Below are 22,346 nucleotides of genomic sequence, written 5' to 3' on the forward strand. Positions count from 1 at the left end.
GATGGCAGAGGCCATGGTGCAAGCCATGGAGTCCGCTGTGTCCGAAGCTGCCTGGAGGGCTGCTCTGGCCACAGCCATGCCCTCCTCGAGGATCGCCCGGAATTCCTTCCTGGACCCTTCGGGCAGCAAGAGCTTGAATTTGGCCATGGCCTGCCACATTTTGTAGTCACAGCGACTAAGGAGAGCTTGGTGGTTGGCCACTCTCAACTGAAGACTGGAAGACGAATCAAGTTTTCGCACAAACAGACCCAGTCTCTTCAAGTCTTTATTCTTGGGCATAGCCCTGAGTTGACCCTGCCTCTCCCTCTGGTTAACTGCCTCAACTACGACGGAGTTTGTGGCCAGGTGAGTATAGAGATACTCGTGGCCTTTAGCTGGCACAAAATATTTGTGCTCAGCTCTTTTTGAAATGAGTGCCAGGGAGGAGGGGGTTTGCCATAGGGTATTAATAATTTTCAATACCTCCTCATATGGGGTAAAGCCACCCTGGCAGCAGTGTGCCCTCTAATTTTTCCCAACCATGTGTGGAATGAATTCTGTTATGTGCACCAATATGGAGGTGATGTGTGACACTGGCTGGGAGTGTGTGCTTTAGGGTGGGGCTGGGGATGAGAAGCTCGGGGCTGGGATGCAGGGTGAAGATGGTGGGGGGGGGGGGTGAGGGTTCTGGCTGGGGATGGGGTGTGGCCGGGAATGAGGGGTTTGGGGTGCAGGACTTCCCCCAACTGTTTCTCCCCACAGCAGCACCTGGGCTGTGGGGCGGGGGGGGAGAGGCACTTCTCCCCAGTCCTGGCAGGTCAGGGACAGCCCCGAACCGAGCCACCCCGCTCAACCAATCGGTCGCGTGATCGGTGCCAAGGCATTGGAGACATGAAGGGTCAGTCTTGACGGTCATGCCGCGGAGTGCATGTCTCTGAAGGTCTGTGCCAGGTCACTGGCAAGCCGCGCCTTGAATCCTGCTGTCGGTGCCCAGGCTCCGGAGACCGAAGAGGGCTTCTCTGAGCCTGCCTCCCTATTTCCGGGGCATGATGGCCCCGTGCGGGTGAGTGCTGGCGGGACGTCTCCCACGATGGGGAGTGGAGCCGCTGAAGCGGGGACATGCAGAATGGTCCCAAAGTCGGTTTAGCCCTGGGCTTGGGTACCGCCAGAGCCAGTGTGAGCGGCACCGGTAGCGTCAGGATCTCCTGCGCTGCCTGCAGGTCCTTGGGCGTCGACGGAACTTCGAGTTGACAAAGGCCCTCATCACAGTCTGGTGTGGCAAGCATAGTACGGGATGGGCTAGACCGCTCGAATGGAGCTGGGGACTGACTCCCTGATGGAGGTGTTGAGCTGCCCAGCATGAGTCTTGGCTCTCCTCTGGCCCTCTCCTTTCCCTTACGGGAAGTGGGAGATGTTTCCCTCACGATCCTCTTGGGCTTCTTGGCCGGGGACAGGGATCGGTGCCAGCTTGTAGATGGCACCAGCGGGGCGCTCCGCACCAACGCTGCAGTTCTTGGGGCTAAGTCAGACCTGTGCTCCGGTGCCAAGGTCAACATCAACTCTATCAGGAGTGTCCTGAGATGGATGTCTCTCCCCCTTTTTGTTCAGGGTTTAAATGATTTACAGATGCGACACTTGTTGCTTATGTGTCTTTCGCCTAGACACCTTAACCAATTACCATGCGGGTCGCTGATGGGCATCGGCTGCTTACAATGATCACATGACTTAAAGCCTGGGGACCGGGCCGGGGACCAGGGCATGCCCCGGCCCTAGGCTGAGTCCTGTCTGGGACCAACTAACTAGAACTAACAGTGGGGTAACCAGACAGCACGTGTGAAAAATTGGGACGGGGGTGGGGGGTAATAGGAGCCGATATAAGAAAAAGACCCAAAAATGGAGACTGTCCCTATAAAATCGGGTCACCCTAACTAACACTAAGGGTAACTATTAACTATATACAACTTTTCTACAGGAAAAAACGTTCGTGAGACACATTGAACAAAGCGAAAAGCTAACCAAAGCAGCAGACGTTCCAGCACCATCACTGGCAGCAAGAAGGAACTGAGGGTGGGGGGAGCTGGCGGCGCCCCTTATACCACGGCATGTGCGCACCGCTCCAGGGGGCATCAGAGCTGGTCCACTACGGATACCACGGAGGGAAAAACTTCTGGCACTGGTGCATGTGGCGAGCACACACACACCTACCATGGAATGGACATGAGCAGGAACTTGAATTAGAATTAAAGGTTAAATTTTTCGCATATTTTATGGATGATGTTTCCTCTAGATTCCCAGCAATAAGCAAGTGTCTACCCATCTCCCCGTCAACTTACCAGGTACATTTTCCTGCCACACTTCGGTCCACAGATTAGAATCATCCTTCTCTCCTTTCTCTTCATCTGGGACCTCATGCATGCCCAGAAATGCCAGAGGCAAGACCTGTTTGGCATGGTTCTTCAACACATCCGGGCTGTAGCGCCCGATGGCATGAACAGTTAAAGCACAGCCTATCCTATAGATCGGTTCTGAAGGACAAGGGGAGAAAACAATGACACAGTTTGGTCATTTGGAGCCAGAGACTTCTCTCCCTCGCTGGTGAGAATCCAGAGTGACTCCACGGAAGCAGGGGAGGGAGTCACACGGGTGTATAGGAGAGGAGCAGCATTATGTTTTCTATTAGTTATTCATCTAGTAAATTTACACATTAGTGCACTGCATGAATGGGGATGAAAAATACTAGAACACGCCTCGACCAGCATCTCCCACACCCAGGAGCTGGTTCCCTGCATCATATGGTAAGCCTGAAATACCACCAAAAACCACATACCTTCCTTCTCCATGTACCAGCTGTTGAGCTTCTGCAGTAGTTTCTCAGTGCTACTATCCCGGGAGGTCTTTAAAAAAAGTCAGAGAGAGACTCAAATCATTTAAATACACGTAACCATCCCCCTCCCCAAAAAAACAATATAATAAATACAATTAAAAGACACCAGCTCACCCGAACTAGATGCCCCATAGCAAATGCAAAAGACTTCTGCACCACGCTGTTGCGATCAGTCAGCCCACTGAGTAAAGCACTCATGAGTTTGCCTGTTTGAAAAGAGACAGGATTGATTCTGCTAACGCAAACTTGGACTTGTACTGCTATGGGTTAGGGTGCCTGTATTTTATTACATCATTTCTGTTTCTGCATCAGTCACTTTCTTTAGTTTGTTAATTATGCATGAAAAAGTGTCCTTTAACAGGATGCTAAAACTCCATCTGGCCCCATGTAAACACGCAAAACTGAAACCGGTTGGAACAGCTGTCACGGGAGCGTAGCCAGGAGGACAATACTGCTGTTCTGTAGCTAGTGACACGCATAGCCATAGCTGATCTACAAGGGCATCTGGTTTCAGCACCATTGTCCCCCAACCCATTCAACTATATTTCCTTCTCGTAACGTAGACGAGACCTGCCCAAGGCTCCCAAATCGTGATAAAGCCTTGGATGCTCCAACAGTAGCTGTGTCCCTCATTAGGTGGCCAGTAGGGGCTGAACACAAGGCTTTCAGGTCTAACAGCATGAGCCCCTACTTCCTGAGCTGAAGAAGCAACTCCATCAGCTTGAAGGCAGTAGCAGACTTAAAAGCATGAGCGAGTCCCTACAGCAGAACAAAGCCACTGCTGGCCAGTGCATTAAACAAGATTTTCGCAAAGTTGGGCAGCACTGCTGAAGTCCCATTCCAGGGCGGAAACGTGCTCTAGCTGTGTAGGGGGACAGCCCTGTTATACCCTTAATCCCTGGTCATGCTGGTGAAGGAAAATGTGCTCGCAACTGCAGTTAAAACACAGCTATCGCTAGTCGGCGTCAGACATGGCAGGGAGAGGCCCTAGGCCCATTGCTGAGCCATGCCCTCAACCCCTTTTAGGGCTTATCCTACAACCCTTTTCTGCGTGAAGCAGCTCCAAGGGAGGGCCAGGGAACACAAAGAGCACTCTGTGCTGGCAGCAAATAGGGACAGTGGAAACCAGGCTATTCAGAAAAGAGTCTAAACGCATCTGAAAGCGAACCTTACCTGAGTACGGCGTTAAGTCCTGGGGACACTGAGTGGTCAGGGACACAATGACGCTAGCACAGCCTCCCTGAAAGGTTGCAAGAGAAAAATCAAGGTTATTAGCTTATCCTACAGAATCCACCAGCTGCACAACAAAGGTGAGTTTATTAGTACACATGTAGAGAAACAAGTAACGTGGGTGGACAGGAATCCCGATCGGAAAGGTGCAGTTTTCGGCTATTACAAGCACATCATAAGGTTGCCGTTGCAGCATTTTGCCTCCCCCACTGCCCAAGTATTAGTAATGCTGCACACATACCTTAGTGCCCAGGCCTATTCCACTTCTGATCAGCTCACACAGCCTAGGAACCAGCTCACCCAGGACAGACACATCCAGATACTGCAAGCACTATGGAAAGGGAAGGGATGAAAGAGTAAACCTTGAGGCGAAGACACTGAAGCCAGGTCTGTGCCATAAACAGAAAAGATGCAATCTGCTTGTTCTTCACTGCACTTGGGAGCTTACTGTAGCGTGCAGCACTCATTTTAAAGGGACACTGTCAGGCCCCAAATACAGATTAGCAGCCTGATTCATCACGCAGTTACACCCGTTGTACACTTGGGCGACCCCACTGAAACCAACAGTTGCCCCGTTGTAGAGCTGGTGCATCGAAGTGCTGAATTGGGCCCTTTGTATTTTTAAGACTATATAAAATAAAACCGCTACCAAGTAAATAAATTTGTGGGTGTAAATAAATTTGTGGGTGTAAATTTTGGCGGGGACATAAACATTCCCCAGCAGCCACGTGAAACCTCAACACTGCAGCACTAACACATCAGAACCAGACAATGCTGAGATTATTTCCAACCTCAATCATCTAAGATGTTAATAGCAAATGGAAGGAAATTTCTCTTCTGAAAACCATGATTTTTTAAACAATCATGTCTCTGGAACACCAGAAACCCCATCAAAAGCATAGCACTTTCCTCCGCTTCCTTCCTAGGGTTTCTATAGATTTAAGTCAGTAATAAAAAAACAAGCATTCCCATTCCAAGTTACATTGCTCATGGAGTTATGCTGACAGTACAGAAACCCTGAGATTATTAGGACGTTTGGCAACATTGTCACCAAAGGTAAGACTGAGCCATTAGGTGGAGCCCAAGCGTGGTGCGTCAGCTGCAGGCCTTGTGTCTCACGGACAGCCCTCCAAGGCCAATATATCCTGTGAGCAATTTGCTATTGCCCTTTACCAGGGAGTCTGCTTCCCCGAGCCACATGAAATTACGTCCACATGAGCAGGGGATGCACAGAAGACAAGATGGCTTCATTTCTTTACACTAGATGGCTGTGCTGGGAGCAGAGCCTGTCTTTGTGGGGCCTGTGCCTGACTACTGCAGGGAGTACTGCGGTCTCGGTGAGACCGAGAGAGCACCCACGGCAGGGGGCAGCACAGTCACACAGGCCTTTGGGAGGAGGTGAGAAGACACCACCACCAGCCGCCTCTTCTCTCCCAGCCGGGGGAGACTGCAGCAGCCGCTGAAGTCTTTAGGGCACCAGCGCATACAATGTCACATACAGCCTTTATCCACAGGTGCTTTAGAGACCACATCACCGAGCGCACAATGGCACGGAACAGCCACAGCACCTCGCACAACGGAGGTTTTATTAAGAACAACTGGGACAGCCGCCAGCGCCGGTGTTTATATTCCTGTCTGCCTTCATGTCACAGGCTGGGTAAAGCGTGGCGGTCACAGCCCTATCCCTTCTGAAGACAGCCATAGAGTTCAAACCGAAGAAGAGGCCACAGCTGTACTTTTCACTCAGACGGCAGCTCCTCCAGCAGAACAGCATCCCATGACAGCGTGCCTGGGCACCAGTGAAGGCTGAACTCAGGAAAAACAGGTGTGGAATACTGAATAACCTACACCATTTCAACAGCAGCTGGATTTTCCCCAAAGGTTTCCCACTGAAGTACTGTCCTGACCCAGATCTAAATGTCTAAAGCACTAAAAACCACTGGTAGGACAGAAGAAAGGGAAAAACAACAGAGCTCTGAGCTGGTGTCCAAGAGCAATTCCCTCACACTGCCTCCTGTGGACCCAAGCTGGGAACAAATTAGGGTGCAGATCCTCGGGCAAGTGGAGACAAGGCTAACTACAGAGGAGAAGCATTTCGACTCTTAAAGAAGTGGAGGAGTCCCTCCATGCTAGCATTCAGCATCCCCCTGAAATTGTTGGGTCTCCCACGGAGCAACATTAGTTGTCACCCTTAAGAACAAAACAAACACTCCCTATGCTCTTCACCACATCCTGGGCAGCTCCTCAGCTGGCGCCAACTCTCGCAGCTCTACTGACCTCCATGGAACCATGACAAGGGACATCAGATGTGGATCACCCCATGTGTCCGCATGGCAGTTGCTATGATGCAGAAGGAAGGCCAGTAGCCTCCTGGATGAGGTATTGAGGGGGTGGGGGGAGAAGGCATTAACCGAATGAAGAGGTGGACAAGAGCCCATACCTGTGGAACTCTGACAATCAAATGAATGGTTGTCTGATAAAAGCCTGAAGAGAAGTTCCCCACCATGTTACCACTTTGATCATTATCCACCCTCCCACAAGTCTACTTTAGGACCTTTCCTAAATCAAATACCTACCATATTAATTGTTTCCATCATGGGAGACGATTTAGCAGCACTAAGTCTTGCACTATCCATTGCAGCCTAAAGGAAACCAAACAAACAAAACAGACTTAATCTGAAGGCAGTGGAAAAAGCCACCAAATCTCAGCATCAAATGGAACGTGTTTCCCCACAAACTCTGACTCGGGCATGTTTTCGGATAAATACAGGCAAGTAGCAGATGTCAGCAATGGGGCCTTGGGAGATCACAGTAGTCTAATACCCCTCTCCATTAGGAAAGCCCAGGGTTTAATGACAGTGCTGAAAACACCCCAATCTCATCTACACTGGAGTTTACACTATAACTAGCAACGGTGCTTCAGAGGTAGCATTTCTGGGAAACAGGTGCCAGGTTTGTTAGTGTAGATGCAGCCTACATACTTACAGAGGTCTCTGGCTGTTCCAGAACCTTTTACTCAGGGCTGAAGTCAGATTTACTAACAGTTATTGTCAGGATTGCTTTTTTCCCTTTATGAAAGATTGGGGGCACACAGGGCATTTAAAAAAATCCTCCAGTAACTCCATGGTTCTCTGTGTCATACACAAACAACAGATAACAGTTCAGTAGATACATTAGCTAATTCCTTTAACACCCTGGGATGCCTCTCATGGAGAGTCGCTGCTTTGTTTTGTTATGTCTGTGGGAGTCTTGAAGCTCTAAATCCTTGTGAAACAGCTGTGAAAACGTCCTCCATGGTTGTTACACTTACTTTCTCCTGATCCGTAGCACGGAGACTCAAATAATTGAGAACCTGGGGTTCCAACACACTTAACGACTCCAACAAAGCTGGAATGAGCTTTGGTGCATGAGGCTTCAGCATAACACCAGCACTTTTACTGATCTTCACAAGAGTGTTAATGCTGGAAAAAAATTGAAGCTCATGTCATCACAGAGCCTGTACAACTTAATCGTTTACAAAAACCTTTTCTCCAAGGGTAGCTGGTATCCGTAGTAACTCTGTTCTGACACACCACCAGATTCAGATCTGCTGCCTCGGTAGGAATCTGGAGTATGTCTGTGAATGTAATTTTCCTGTGTCTTTTTTATTTAATGGAGACCAGAATCTTGCCTAGAGTCTCTACTGATACTCACACATTGTTCAGGCTATTTTATCCTCTTGTCCAGATTGCCTGGCATATCCAGTGTGTTGCAAAGATAATATTATTTAGACACATTTGAACACAGAAACAGGAAGCAGCTAAATTATTAGATTAAGAGACACTATGTAAAATCAGCTCAGGGACTTCAGTCATCTCTGCACAAGTGAAACCTCCACCGTTTAAAACAGTATGTTCAACCGCATCACTCCATTCCACACAGGCTGCTTCTCTCACACACATTCCATTTGTTATACCCTCCCTCAAACAATTATTGGCTCAAGACGTGTGCTCATGGACTGTCACTTGAAAATCAGGAAGGCAACAAAGTACTTTCAGACTCTCACAAGGAAGAAAACAATTCGTGAGAGATTTGTTATGGTTTGTTGTTTTTTAATCTTGCTGGATAATAACTGTGATAGACCCATGCCAGTTGGGTACAGCAGAGTAGTAGAAGGCAGATATATTGGCCACTGGAGAAGCAGTTTTCTGTTCCCTGACTGACCAGAGCAGGGGCTGCTCCGGGCTAGGGTGGACATATGACTCCAATTAGCCTGCAAAGAGTCAGTTGAAGCCGTTAGGCTAATGAGAACACCTGACTCCAATTAACCTGCACAGAGTCAGGTGAGACTGTTAAGCTAATTTGAACACCTGACTCTAATTAAGGCCCTTCTGCTAGTATAAAAGGGCTCACTCCAGTCAGGTTGAAGAGAGTCAGGGAGCCAGAGGAGAGGAAGTGTGGCTGAAGGGCTGGATAATGAAGACATCCTCAAACCACTGGAAGGGGAGCCCCAAGGTAAGGGTGAAGAAGGCACTAAGAGAGAGAAGTGGGGGAGCTGTGGGGAAGTGGCCCAGGGAAATGTAGCAACTCTGACGGTGAAAGCTCAGCTGCCAACAGCTACTGCCATTAGGGTCCCTGGGCCAGAACCCAGAGTAGAGGGCAGGCCCGGGTTCCACTCAACCCGCCACTACAGAAACACCTTCTGGGGGAAGACAGACCCCTGTCAGGACAGGAGGCTAAACTGTTCTTCAATAATCCATAGGGACAACAGAGACTGTGGGAGTTCTCTCACCAACCTCCTTGCTGGCTTATGATGAAAAGAGCTCAGTAGACTGTACCCTGGCCCTAGAGAGAGAAGGGCTATGTGGAGGGTCGCAGTGAGCCTCTGAGGCTAGCATAAACCACCTGAAAGCACGAGACCCATGGGGACAAGGTCAGAGCTCTGCAACATAATGTTAATGGGATCATATTATTTCAGACCGCTTCACTTCAGCTTTTAGCTAACTTCAGAACCTTGGTTACTGCTTCATTTACTTCACTAGCAAAAGGATTACAAAATAATAATCAATGGCAATATGTGCCATTCTTTCATCTCAAAGGATCCTAAAGGGATACAGAAAGTAAAATATTTGTATTCAGGACCACTGAAATGCAGCCACCTCTGGAGTGTGCACAACCAGCACAAAGAATGCTGAAAAAGAGCGATGAAGAGGGAGCAGTGGAGAAATGTTGGCCAAGGAGACACAAGGGTAAATGCCTTTTCATGAGCATTTTACATGTGCACACAGAGCAGACACATCATCAGCTTGTGAAGACCCATAGAAGAGTCTCACATACTACAAACTGCATGGGGGTCAGTTTACTTGCTGCTTGAAATATGGAAAGCTGTATTGACTCCTGCTGAGATGTGAACCTGTGCAACTGCAGAGTCTTTAATTTGTTGTCCCCAGATTTTACTTGAGCCCTGGATTCAGTAGCTCCTCTCCTTAGACCAAAGGGGAGGGGGCCTTTGGATGCCCCCAGGAACTCAATAGGTGCAGAGAGGCTAGATATTCTGAATTTGATACTTACACCATTGCACCAGCCCTCTGTTTAGTTAAAGAAATTGCACTCTAGGAAACAACTAGAATTCTCTGAGCTGCTGTTTTAACTGGATGAAAGCAGGGGGAGGTGAGAGGGTTTTTTTCTGGGGAGGGGGAGAGGGGATTAAAATGGGAACTGATTACTGGACACGCTGCAGTTCAGGTGAATAAACCGAATCCCCTTGGAACAAACACAAGCCCAATCCCAAGGGAATTCACAGGATGTAAAACAAACCTCAGAGCCCGAACTTCAGTCACTGTGCTCATCATCCCTTTGTCCAGCAGGCAGGGAAGCAACACTGCTATCGTTCTCTGGCCCGCTGCACCTTTGGAGGGGTCGCACATCTTCACACACACCTAAGGATAAATAGAGTTGACGTCACAAACTGCTAAATCTTTCCTCAGACTTAACCCAGAGCCTTCCCGCGTGCAACGGGAAAAGTTACAGAGGAACCAGAGCCAGGAGACTGGGTCACATTCAGACTTGGTGTACGTAGGTGCAGCCCACTGAAGTCAACACAGTTGTGCCTGATCATGTCAGGTCTGGGTTTGCCCGTTATATCACCATTATTTTTGTATGGGGGATTACACGCTCAGCCAAATTCCAGCTCAGTGGTATCCCGATATTTGCTCCTGAATGGGGACATGGAGACACGAACCGTGCCGTCCTCCAAACCCAGGCATGGCATCGCCCTGGCCCTCAACAATTGGATCTAGTAACGGTCAGAATGGAAACATGGCTGCTGTGCAGCCAGATTGGCCCAAATGGTCAATGGCCGCAACAGTAGGTGCCAAATTAGGAGAGTCTCAAACGCCAGGAAGGGCAGCTAAACCCTGTTTAGTCAGCTCTATTTCTATGTGCACTATATACTGTACATACCACCACTCTTTAACCCTCTAGAAAAAGAAGGGCACACAGGGAAGTAGATTTCAGATGTCTTCCTCCAACGTTTCACATTGATTTCAACAGGGGTTATCAGTGTGTACGGGATGCAGGATCACACCTATATTTATCTCCACTGGGCTATAACTTAACACTGTACCTTAGTACCAGGGTAGTTTATATGAGAGTAATTTATAATCAAAGGCCATTCTTGGACAGGTGGAAATGAACTATTACACACCACCACATACAACACACCCACCGCATACACAGTCTGCAATGAAGAAGTTCAATTTTACCTTACTTAAAGTTTTCAAGGCTAGTTCTGCTGCTTTTCGTACAGACTCCTACAGAAGAAGTTAAAATTCCATTAATATTTTATTTAAACTTTTTACTTTATCATTACTGACCTGTCTGGAAAGTCCAAACAAGTATTGACTAATCTGATTCATAACCTGTAGGTTACGTTTAAAAGATCTGTTTATGTATGGTCAACCTCTTATCACTATTTGTGTATTTACTTTGTTCAGATTCCAAAAAATGGGAACCATGCGCTATGAAATCAATTTGATCCTGATTTATGGCTGGCTGTCATTTTTCCATTTAAAGGAGTTCCCATGCTTTGTTCCTCCATGCCACTAACATTAGAGGATCTGTCCTTTTCCAAAAGGAAGCATAAAATCTCTCCTGTATGCTTTATTCTCTACTCAGAAGCATTGCTGAGGAATTCGGTTATATGCTGTTTTTACCAACATCATATTTAGGACTGGTTTTATTTGGCCTTTCACTACACAGCAAAAATGATGCAGTTCCAGCTGAGTTTGTGAAAGTGACAAGGCCTAACCTCCACACCTTCAATCACAGCACAATTTCAGATGCAAAGAAGCTTTAGCCCTGCTTGAACAGGCAAAGCTGGATGTTAGAAAATACAAGGATTGATCCTGTAGGACGCTGAACATACTGGCCTGCAGAAACACTTAAGCGTGTGCTTCACTTTCACACGTGAGCGATCCCAGTTGGACTACCCATGTGCTTGAAGTTAAGCATTTGCTTAAGTGTTATGCTGGGTCAGGGCCAGACAGCTCAGCACTTTGCAAGATTGAGCATAAGAGAAATGGAAAACAGTGTGTGCTGTATCCGCACCCCCAAACCTACTTGCTCTCCCAGAACTGCACAAGGTGCTCTGGATAAGCCGAGTGGAAAAGCTCTCAGAAGGAATCCCAACACTATAAAGAAACCATATGAAGAATTTCCCAAGCATTTTACTCACTGGGACCTGAATTGTGGCGAGCACCTATGACTTCCATTGGCTTCAGTGGGAGCTGGGGATGCTCTCAGGACCTGCCCCTAGCTAGTAACTGATACTTCGCAGAGATACTTTTCTAAACTTGCAGCAGATGGGATATTCCCTCCAGATTTGATAATTACACTTTTTGTAAGAGCTGACAATTTAACAGGAAGCTCTATTACCTTAATATCATCTTGCACTCGGAATAGGGTTTCCCAGATTTCTGGAAGTTTGTCAATAATGTCATCCAGTGGTCGACCTCTTAATAAGTCATTCAGTGCTAGACAGCTGCAAACACAGTTTTGTTTCAGACAGGGATACAATACAATACAGAAATAAAATACTAAAAGCCAAAACACCACAAAAAGCCCCACCACACATTATTCTCATCTAAACTTACTTCCAAAGGCAGGCCGTCCTTGGCAGGAAAGACCTCTGGGTCTGACTTTCATTTACATTAAAGCCACTTTGCATCATTTTGGCAGTGTAAAGGGGCCTGAGAGTCAATGAAAATGTCACACACACCTACTAAAAAGCCCCTTTACACTGTCAGAAAGATGCAACATGACCTTTGTGTAGATGAGAATCAGGCCCCTCTGTCTCCAGAATAAAGCAGTAGGCTCATGAAGCTCTATCTCCTTCAACAGATACCTTCATTATATTTCCCGGCCCTGATTCACCACTGCTTTCCTCCAGCTTGACTACATTTGATTTTGGAGGAGTGACACTGGCATAAAACTAGATTAAGGAAGTGGTGAATCACACCCGATAACTGCTACTCACCACCTTCTCCGACAAGCCGGCTTCCTCATTCAGTATGGATCTGCTTCATTGCACATTTAAAAAAATGTGTATATACCAAAGTACAACACAAAAGCCCACACATTGCAACCTGCTTCCCTATACAACACAGGCAGATGGTAATTAAAGAAACTACCATAAATGCAATTTGGTTTCAAATCCTTGTAACTCACCTGGATCAAAACCAGTTTTCATCCAGACACCAACAGTACATTATATGCTGCAATAAAAGACCCCACAGCACCGAGTCTCAGAATCTGGGTCAGCTGATTCAGGCTTCATCCTCCTCGCTGGGTGTCAGAGCCCAGACTTCAGGCAAAGCCTGAATGTCTAACCTGATGTTTTATAGCCTGAACCCCAGAGCCTGAGTCAGCTGACCCAGTCCCGTCACTGAACTTTCACTGCAGGGGAGACACCGCTCCTTATGAGGGGTCTGAGTGTCCACATGAGGCAGTACTAACGCTCTTCACATAAAGACAGCAATCTTTTTTCCTTAAACAATGAGGACAGCATTTTATTCTCCCCACTCCTGTAATTCTCCAGAACTGCTGAACTAGTTTGGGTCCAACTTTTAACAATAAGAATGCAGACTTTGGCAGAGACCAGCTCTGGAAAACTTCAGCCAGAAAAGTGAAAACTGGAGAAAGTTATGAGCAACTGAAAAAGATGGTTTATAATGGAAATGCTTAAGCAACCTTAATTACAGCTGCTGTAATCCAGCTCTAGGTTTATTTTCTAGCCAGAGTATGATATTCTAATAAGTCCCTCTAAGTCTGGGTGGGGAGGTGGAACGGAGGCATTAGATGGATCAGGTTTGGAGCACAGATTCGATATTTATGCTGGTTTACTGATGAGCTATGTCAAAAAATGTTTAACTAACAGCAGCTCATGTATCTAACTGCACCCTCCTATCACCAAGTCCTTATACTACACACTGATAAATGGATTGTCCATAGACTCTGACCATGACATAGGATACATCCACACCTCAAAACCCCTCCCAAAACCCAACCCTCAGAGCCTCAGAGCCCAGGTCAACTGACTCGGGCTCATGCTACGGAGCTAAAAAAAAAGCAGTGCAGACATTTCTGCTTGGGCTGGAGCCTGGGCTCGGAGTTGCTCCCTGCTCGCCATGTTTCAGAGCCTGGGCTCCAGCCAGAGCATGTACATAGCTGTTTTTAGCCCTGCAGCACAAGCCCAAGTCGGCTCAGAACTGGGGTCAGCTGACTTGGGCTTGTGCTGCAGGGCTAAAAACAGCCATGTACATGCTCTGGCTGGAGCCCAGGCTCTGAAACATGGCTGCACATGGCTGCACTCATGCAACACTGCTGCAGGTTTTAGTTTGCAGAGTAGACATACCCTGAAACTTTTCAGGCTCTGGGACCCCCAAGAACTTTGCAATCAGAAGACCCTTTTCTTCAGAGCCTTTAGCCCAGTATCGCAGCAGGGCTGAATGGGATCCAACACTGAAACACAAGGCGTTGCGGTACATCCTACCGCAGCACGACTCTATTCTGGTGGTGGGTTCCGTTCTGCCTCCTTCCTCCTCCCCACCCCTCAGCCCTTCTCCTTTCTAAATCCACTAAAATTTCTAAAGACTTGCTGGCAGTTTTGTTTAAAGAGGAAGAGGTCACTGTTCAACTATACCTGGATTCTCTGATCCTCCACATGTTGCTGGTCAGATTGTTGAGCAGATCATCCAGAATCTCCTTCATGTATTTATCAACCTGGTGGAAGAAAAGAAAAAATCATAGACAAGGAGCAGCCTGCAGCTTCCCACCAAGGCTCTGGCCTTGGAACTGGATCCACATACACGGGTGTGACTGCATGATTGGGACCGTAGCAAGCAAAAGTCCAGGTCTTTAGCTAGTACCTGCCAAGATTTTCCACCTTTCTAAGAAAGGTCTTTGTGGACGAGAGACAGTGCCCCCAGAGATACCAGCCAAAGTACAGCAAATCCTGATCAACTGGGAAAGGTCAGAGCTGACCTTGCATGAGCCTGTTCTGCTCGGGCTGGCTCTCTTGTTCCAGTTTGGAAGGGACTTCCCCTCTGCTGGTTCCGAGCCCAAGGCTGAGGGGAGCCACATTAGCCATGTGGAGGAGGGAAAGGCTAGAGCCCTCCAGCCCTTTTGTTATGGAGAGGTTTGTAAGCAGAAATAAACAGGTCTCTAGAGCCTCTGAATCTGCTTATGGAGTTTCTTATGGGGAGAGATAGGATTGGGGCTAAGAAAACTCACTAATCTATTCCAGAGTTTCAGGAGCCTAGTACTGAGCTCTCCTACCTCCTGTAGCTTGGGGACAGCTTCTTCCACTGAGTCAGCATCTGCCTCTTCCAATGAGCCACCTCCTCGCCACTTCAGGGAAGCTGATCAGCTGATCTTTGGCTGCCACAACCCCAGAGCCCTCTTCAGCCACTGATGGGTGAACTGTACCCTCACAAAGCAGCAGGGGCCCCTAGGGGCTTCTCATAAGAAAGGCAGGAAGTGCTGCAACCCCCTTCTTTATGGGGCATCAGAGCTTGAACGTGGCCCTTGCAGATGAGCTCAGGAAGGTCCTTCCGTGCATAACAGGGAGGGTGGAGACATCTATGCATCTTCCATTTCTCCCAATAAATTCCACATCCCCAGTTCTACTTGGCTATTTTAGGACCTACTCTACACAGTGACAGGTTTCCTCCTCCTCATACAGCACAGATCATCAGTGCCTTTCACAAAATGCTCCTCAGCTACTTCTTGCCGAGAATCCCGTTGAGATGCTCAAGCACGTAGTTTTGCACTCCAACACCCTACAGACCCAAATGGGACACGAGAACTCATGCTCACTCACTGCAGATTTGTCGGTGACAAGCGCGTTCCAAATGCTGGTCATAGCCTGTCGAATGCCCATGTTGGGATCAAACTGGTAACGATAGAGACGGGGGACCAGCTGGGGCAAAAACGGAGCTAGCTGCTCGCCAGCCTTTGTAGCAATCACGTTGAAACCGAACGCTGCTCCCTAAAAGGAGGAAGAATGGATGTATTTGATTCATTTCAGCGGACAAGTGCATCTATATTACTTGTTTAGGGCCCAATCCTGAGCCCACTGAAGTCAACGGCAAAGCTTCCACAGAGATAAGCAATGTAGGATCAGATCCCTGTTGCACCCCTGATTTGTCATTGCTCAGTTACGTTCCCTATGTTATCTGGTTAGTATAAAAGTGAAGCCAAATACTGACTTTAAGGACCAATCCCACAGCTTTGACCCACACAGTCAGCCTCCCAACAGGTAATGCAGTGTATGTGCAGCGAAGGGAGGATAACTTAATGACATATCACATATTCTCTCTCCCTCACTCTTCTTTCATTTTGAGGCATCTCCTCAGCCCTCTGATCTAGAGATGGTGAGTGAGGGGGGTATACATCTGTGCAGTAGTGAGCATTACAATAAGCAGCAGATTTTCCAAAGAAAACGTGTTCCCAAAAGGATTGGCCAGGTCGGAGTTTTCCCTGCACACACACTGTGTTGCATTTATAAAAACAGGGACTTTAAAAAAAATTTTAAAAAAAATCTCAGGTTATAAGGAGAGAGAGAGAGCGCACGCGAGCGAGCACTTCTCTGCATTTCTTTAAGATGCTTGGGATTACTGCTTTGTATTCATCAGGGTTTAGAGGAACTCAGATGGCACTACTTCATCAGCCCTACTGCAGTCGGAAAGCGGGACTGTCAACCCCTAGGCTGACGTGTAGCTATTCACCCAAGTAGTCCCAGTAACATCAGTGTAACCAAGCAAAGTAACGGCTCAGCAGCTGAAGTAAGAGGTTCAGAGTCTAGCCCACAGTGACGATTGTTAGCATTGCTACAGTCCGTACTGTATCATAGCTGGCATTTAGCTACAGAGAGAATCTTGTGTCACAATTTTTTTTAAAAAGCATGGCAAGTAAATACAAAGAAACTCCGTCTTCATTTCCCCTACTGTGGCAGGGATCTAAGATCAGTGGCAAATCATAAGGCTACTGTAACAGGGTGGCAGAATCTACAACCCCACTGAGGATGGAGTGCTCTTCTGTTAGCAGACATTAGAATCCAGCATAAAGTTGCTGTGTAAATTCTGCTGACTCATTACAGCAGGTGCAGCTTGTTAACTCCACCAGGCTACAAGAGAAAGGTGTGACCCTCTGGTTATAGGAATCGAAGGCCAGAGATAGGGAGGTCCTGCAGAAAACACTGTGACTAGTCAAGCTTTGGAAGAAAGCTTAGGCAGAGGCTTACGGTCTGCTTAAAGTGGAGTTTCCAATAAAGCCAAATCACAGTAAGGGAGCAAGTGGTGAACCTGTGCAGAGCAGACAGGGTATTTGAAGCATACAGGAGCACTGCCTGCTTGGTTATTAAAACAGCTTATTTTGTATTTCAAATGGGCTAATGAAAAAGGATATCACATTAATAAAATCTTAATTTAAAAATGTTAAAATAAACAAAAATATTTTTTTAAATTAGTTAGAATGAATAGGAATTATGGTTATTTGACTTCAGGAAGCATGACAAGTCACATTTTGGCTTCGATAAAGGGTATAATGGCTGAAGAATGTGAGTAGTTGATCTTTTGGTAAATAAAATTAAGAGCATTATTTCAAGGACAGTGATTAAAACAGCTGGTGTGCTGTGACCAGTGCTTATCACAGTCGTCTCACTGCTACCTTGTGCTCCACTTCCTTTTTGTCAAATCCACCTGTTTTTTGCCTTAAATTTAGGATTTGAGCTCTTCTTGTTAAATATTTGTACAGAAGCTACCACACTGGGCCCCAGCCCCTATTTGTTACCACAGTACAAATAATAAATAACAACAACTATAATTAATTACACAGTGGAATGTGGATTCAAGCAATACAAATAGTATTAAGATTTGTTGCAATAATTTGAAGAAATCTGTAATTCACCACTTCACATGCTGGTAGAGTCACACTAGAACACAGTATCTATGGCCAGAAATTGCACACCAATTGTTAGAAGAGGAATAATGCAATTATTGTTTTTTTGGTGGGTTTTTTTTTGGGCGGGGGGGGGGGGGTGTACAACTCACATAGGTATTTGCATTGTTGTATCAAGTTACCTTGCGCGAGTTCCACATGGCATGGTGGTTGGCCAGATTCATGAATTTGTACACCAGGTCTGGTTGGCTGAGGTCACTAGCCAGTGAACAAAGCTCCTTGTAGGTAGAGAGACCCTGACTTGGGAAGGCAGAAAGGAAAAATTAGTGTAGCTTTTCAGTCACAGACAGCGCTATAACTCCCACTGAATCAAGTCATACCCTGGAGCAGAATTTAGTAAGTAATTCAGCTAAGATATAAACATGTGTCCAATCAGTACTGCAGAGAAAGAGCTACAGTAACCATTAGAGAGGCAACAAGAGTAACATAATCAAAATTCTAGACAAATAAAATCCCAGGAAGGGAGCATTTACAAGAGGAGCATATAGCTCTGTAACAGCAGTTCGGCGCAGAATTGCACCTGTCTCATGGAAAAGTCATCACTAAACCTACCCATCTGGGGTTTTGCCAAGGGCTCCCTGGAACACCACTGTTTCTCCAGTCACTTCGTGTTTGACCCTGGTGGTAAAACAGGCCCAGCATTAGCTTTTCCGTGCACTGTCCGGGAACAGGCTATCATTCACATGCTGTACATTCGAATACCAATGAATTTGTTTTGCTGTATTTGCCTGGTAAATTCTTCTTCTTTGGGTCCCGATCATGCAGACTTCTGTGCATGCTTAACCTCATACACTGCAAGGAGTCCCGCTGACTCCAGCGAGGCAGAACATTACACACCTGTTTAAGTCTTTGAAAGGTCAGGGTCTTACTGTTCAAGTCCAAGTTAAAAGATGCAACGTATATAAACGGCTGCTTTTTACTTTTTACTGTATCTGTTCCCATTCACTGGGGCCAAGGATCCAAACACATATTTAGACAAGGTCTCTATCCCATTCCAAAGGGCAAAATACAATTTTCATCTGCCTCTTAGTCCCAGCTACCACTGGAATTTTCCCTATATTGCCCCACTCTCCTAATTTATGGTCCTCTGAAGTTAGTGGCAACACTCCCATTGATTTCTGTGGGAGTTTTTCTAACCTTTGTCTAACCTAACTGCTTCGTCCTCTCAGCAGGAGAGCTATCCACTCTACCGCAGAACCATCAATGCTTGCTATGTGGTCATTTTAGCTATAATCAAACATTTTTTAAAATATCAAAAATATTAGAAATATAACAGCAAAATTTAATTTCCAGCCATTATTCGTAGCACCAAGCAAGCAAGGAAACTCCCCTGCAGAGAGCTGCTGGGGCTGTAAATAACCCAAAGCAGAAAGGACATTGGACTCTTTTGCACAAAAAAGAAATAGTTCTTCGTTAAAACTTGATCAGCACAAGATGCATTTGACCCACAAGGCAAACCCCAAAACACCTTTTTAATATTTCAACCATTCAGCACAGCTCAATAGGCTAGAGTTCGTTGTACTTAGTTATCACACTGTCAGAAACATGGGGAGTAGGTGAAAGTTGACTTCCACCATTCTAATCCTAAGAAACCTCTCTCCACAGGTCTCTCTCTCTCTCTCTCACACACACACACACACACACACACACACACACACACACACACACACACTTACTTCCAAAGTGGTTACACACACTGCAAGTTCTGTGCTCACCATACCTTTTCCCAGTCATAAGCGTATCAACAAGCGTGGTGACCAGCTCCTGTTGATCTTGTTCACTACCTAGTTCATACACTAGCCCAAGGCCTTTTGAAGCAACATCTTGGCTAAGTTCTGCAACAGATTTCATACAATAAAAGCCAAGTGTGTAAGTAGTAAGAAAAATACCAATGAAGACAGACAATTAAAATAGGAGCTAAAAAAATGGGATCTATGACATAGTTAAATGACATCAAAGGTGCTGGGGCCTAAGCCAAAGCCCAGGGAAATGAACAGAAAGACTCCCCCTACTGATTTCTTTGGGCTTTTGTTTAGCCCCCTAGGCACCATTTCTTCAACTGGACCTATGCAGGCGGACCCCTGTAAGGATTTAAATGGGGCACAGCCAAAGGTCTTGCCCATGCGGATCCAACTGCACGGTTGGAGCCCTGGTACACAAACCAAACAGGGGAGCCCCACTGGTCTCCACGACACTATAATCCCAGGAGACGGGGAAAGCCTGCCTTCCAATGGAAATGTTGATGCAAACAGGTTAAGGGAGAGAGAAATGTTTCATTTGACATTTCTGCAAACAACAGCATGCAAATGTGTCCATTTTCCAGTAAAAATTATATTTCTACAAACGTCTCGCAGGGCTGAACAATAAAGGTTTAAATGGTTTTATGTAACTACACTGAATAGCAAAAATTCTCTCCCCTCTGTTAAGAAACTGTTTGTTCAAAGACAAAGCACATAGATATGGTATTACTTACCATCATTATCAGACAGAACTGAAACAAATGCACTTTGAATCTCCTTGAGATGAGACTGAAAGATGAAAGAAGAACATGTCTTTTATTATTCTGGGTTTTTACCTCCATTCAATTTCATCTAACAGGGTCTAGCAGATACATTCAGACTATTTTACTGCTGTCACAATCGTAGTTCAAACAGACATTACAAGAACTGCACTCATTTCCTGAGAAATTAGAAACAGGCCATCTGAAGTTCTGAGATTATAATACTTTGCATTCATCCAACATCTTGCCTCCAACCTCAAAGCAATTTACTAAGTAACGTAAGTGTTACTCCCTTTTTTCAGATGGGGAAAGAAAGGATTTTTTGCGGGGGGCAGGGAGAGGGGGAGTGTCAAGTAACTTGTCCAAGGCTACAAACTGAGTAAGTCAGAAAGAGAACCCATATCTCCAAACTCCTAGCCCCTGTCCTCATCAGAAGATCGTACTGCCTCCTTGAAGACCCATTATTTAGATGAGAACTCTGCAAAAATAACCTGATGTGGGGCAACTGTGCGAGTTTAAAATTTAGTAATAGTTTAAACCTATGTAGCATCTTTCATCCCAAAGCATTTTGTCAACTATGTACAGGCACACTGCTGCTGAAATTCATCCACCTTGGGTTGGAAGGTGGCAGCCAACTGGATCATCATTGCCTATTGCATCAGAGTGGTGGGGAGAGGAAATTTTGGCCAAAACCACTGGGGTAAACTCCTGTACTTAGGCAGAGGACCAGGGGATCTTTAGTGGTCATACAGAGTGGATAGGCCCTCAGTTTTAAGGTCCCATCCAAAAGATCCCAAACACAATATCAGCCTATCTGCCTTTGCAGGGCAGAACTGACCCTGTGGTTCCAAGTAGTCTGGAAAATCCAAACCTGATTTATTCTTAGAGATTTAGCGTTCTGCAAAGAGAAATCCTTTAAAATGCCAGTGACACCAACCCCCTTCGCCTAAGGGAACATGTCTTTGGGGCCGTATCCTGCAGTCCTTATGGAAACAAAACCCACACTGACTTCAGTGGAAGTTAAGAAGCCTATTAAGGCTGTAGGACTGTAGGAGCAGTGTCATCCCATGGGTTATGCAGGGGTCACATGAAGATCTCAGCGAGTCCATAAGGAAGGAAAGAGGCAAGAGCGGCGAGGAGAGAGAAAGAAGGCAGCAAAGCAAGGCAGAGGCAGGTTTTCACCTTAATTTCTTTGTGCGTATTCAGCTTCTTCACCAGCGACAAAAGCCAGATGCAGGCTGCCTGCCTGACGTGGGGGTTAGGGCTGACAATGTGCTTATTCAAAACGAGGTCCAAAACCCAAGGGACCACATCATTCACTTTCACGTCTGTTTGGATGGAAGAAGGAGATAAGGACCATTACATCGACACTGAAACACACACATGCTTATTGTCACTTAATGCAGTCAATCAACTCATTGATAGCTCTTCACAGTGGTGCAAGCACTCACCCTTCACCGTCAAACTGCTTACTCAGGAAAAGCCCTGCAGGAGTCAATGGGAGTTTTGAATGAGTAAGGAGTGTTGAATAGGCACCTCTTGGCCAGTCTTAAAATATCCTTGGCCAAGACTCTGAACATCTGGTACAGGTTTGAAAACAGTCCTTGGACTAATATGAATGGTGCAGACTATGACTGAACGTTTTAGGGTTTTCTGAGTACCAAATTCCCGAGAGAGACTCAAGCTAGCTTCTACCTGATCCTGCAAACACATATACATGTGCTTAACACTAGGCACAATTGAGATCAACAGGACTACTCATGCCTATAAAGTTAAGCATGACTGTGAGCGTTTGCAGGAATGGGGCCTAAGATTGAACCTATGGTTTTTGTACGCAGCATTTTTCATGCTCACTTTCGTCCATATCCAAAAATACGACTAGCAAACAAAATGTGCACCTGGGTGCATAAAATCGGGTAGATATCCAAGTCCATGCACACACAAATGCAGTTTGTTCATAGCAATCCAAGCGTTTGTGTACAAAACCTCTGGCAAGAAAAACCGAAGATTCTGTTTTAAAGTCTGCTTTGGGAAATTTGGCTCTAACTGTTTTAAAGGACTTATACATATTAGATATGAAATGAGCATGGGAGAGCATAATAAATGATCAAAGCAAAAGGCAGTTAATTGTATATTAGTAAGAAGCCGATTTAAACAGCACACACTTCGAAAATCTTTTTATTGTCTCTCGATATTTTTCAGATTGGTCAAACGGGGGGTGGGGGGGGGGGGAGCCACTAAATAGTAAAAAACAGG

At 46.2% G+C, this 22,346-nt stretch overlaps 1 protein-coding gene across 3 annotated transcripts in view; it reads right to left on the minus strand.

The window, feature by feature from the left end:
• ECPAS (Ecm29 proteasome adaptor and scaffold) overlaps positions 1 to 22,346 on the minus strand; it is a 91,123-nt gene that overhangs the window by 16,517 nt on the left and 52,260 nt on the right. For all 3 annotated transcript variants that reach the window (XM_077817776.1, XM_077817775.1, XM_077817777.1), the window contains 17 exons: positions 21,273 to 21,418; positions 20,064 to 20,118; positions 19,311 to 19,425; positions 18,143 to 18,208; positions 17,713 to 17,830; positions 15,453 to 15,620; positions 14,274 to 14,353; positions 12,008 to 12,113; positions 10,837 to 10,884; positions 9,890 to 10,011; positions 7,404 to 7,554; positions 6,670 to 6,735; positions 4,335 to 4,424; positions 4,037 to 4,103; positions 2,978 to 3,069; positions 2,807 to 2,873; positions 2,313 to 2,504 (listed from right to left, as the gene is read on the minus strand). In XM_077817776.1, coding sequence (XP_077673902.1) covers positions 2,313 to 2,504; positions 2,807 to 2,873; positions 2,978 to 3,069; positions 4,037 to 4,103; positions 4,335 to 4,424; positions 6,670 to 6,735; positions 7,404 to 7,554; positions 9,890 to 10,011; positions 10,837 to 10,884; positions 12,008 to 12,113; positions 14,274 to 14,353; positions 15,453 to 15,620; positions 17,713 to 17,830; positions 18,143 to 18,208; positions 19,311 to 19,425; positions 20,064 to 20,118; positions 21,273 to 21,418 — 1,749 coding nt within the window. The remainder of the gene's footprint in view (positions 1 to 2,312; positions 2,505 to 2,806; positions 2,874 to 2,977; positions 3,070 to 4,036; positions 4,104 to 4,334; positions 4,425 to 6,669; positions 6,736 to 7,403; positions 7,555 to 9,889; positions 10,012 to 10,836; positions 10,885 to 12,007; positions 12,114 to 14,273; positions 14,354 to 15,452; positions 15,621 to 17,712; positions 17,831 to 18,142; positions 18,209 to 19,310; positions 19,426 to 20,063; positions 20,119 to 21,272; positions 21,419 to 22,346) is intronic.

This window comes from Eretmochelys imbricata, chromosome 5, assembly GCF_965152235.1.
Source record: "Eretmochelys imbricata isolate rEreImb1 chromosome 5, rEreImb1.hap1, whole genome shotgun sequence".
Taxonomy (NCBI): domain Eukaryota; kingdom Metazoa; phylum Chordata; order Testudines; family Cheloniidae; genus Eretmochelys; species Eretmochelys imbricata.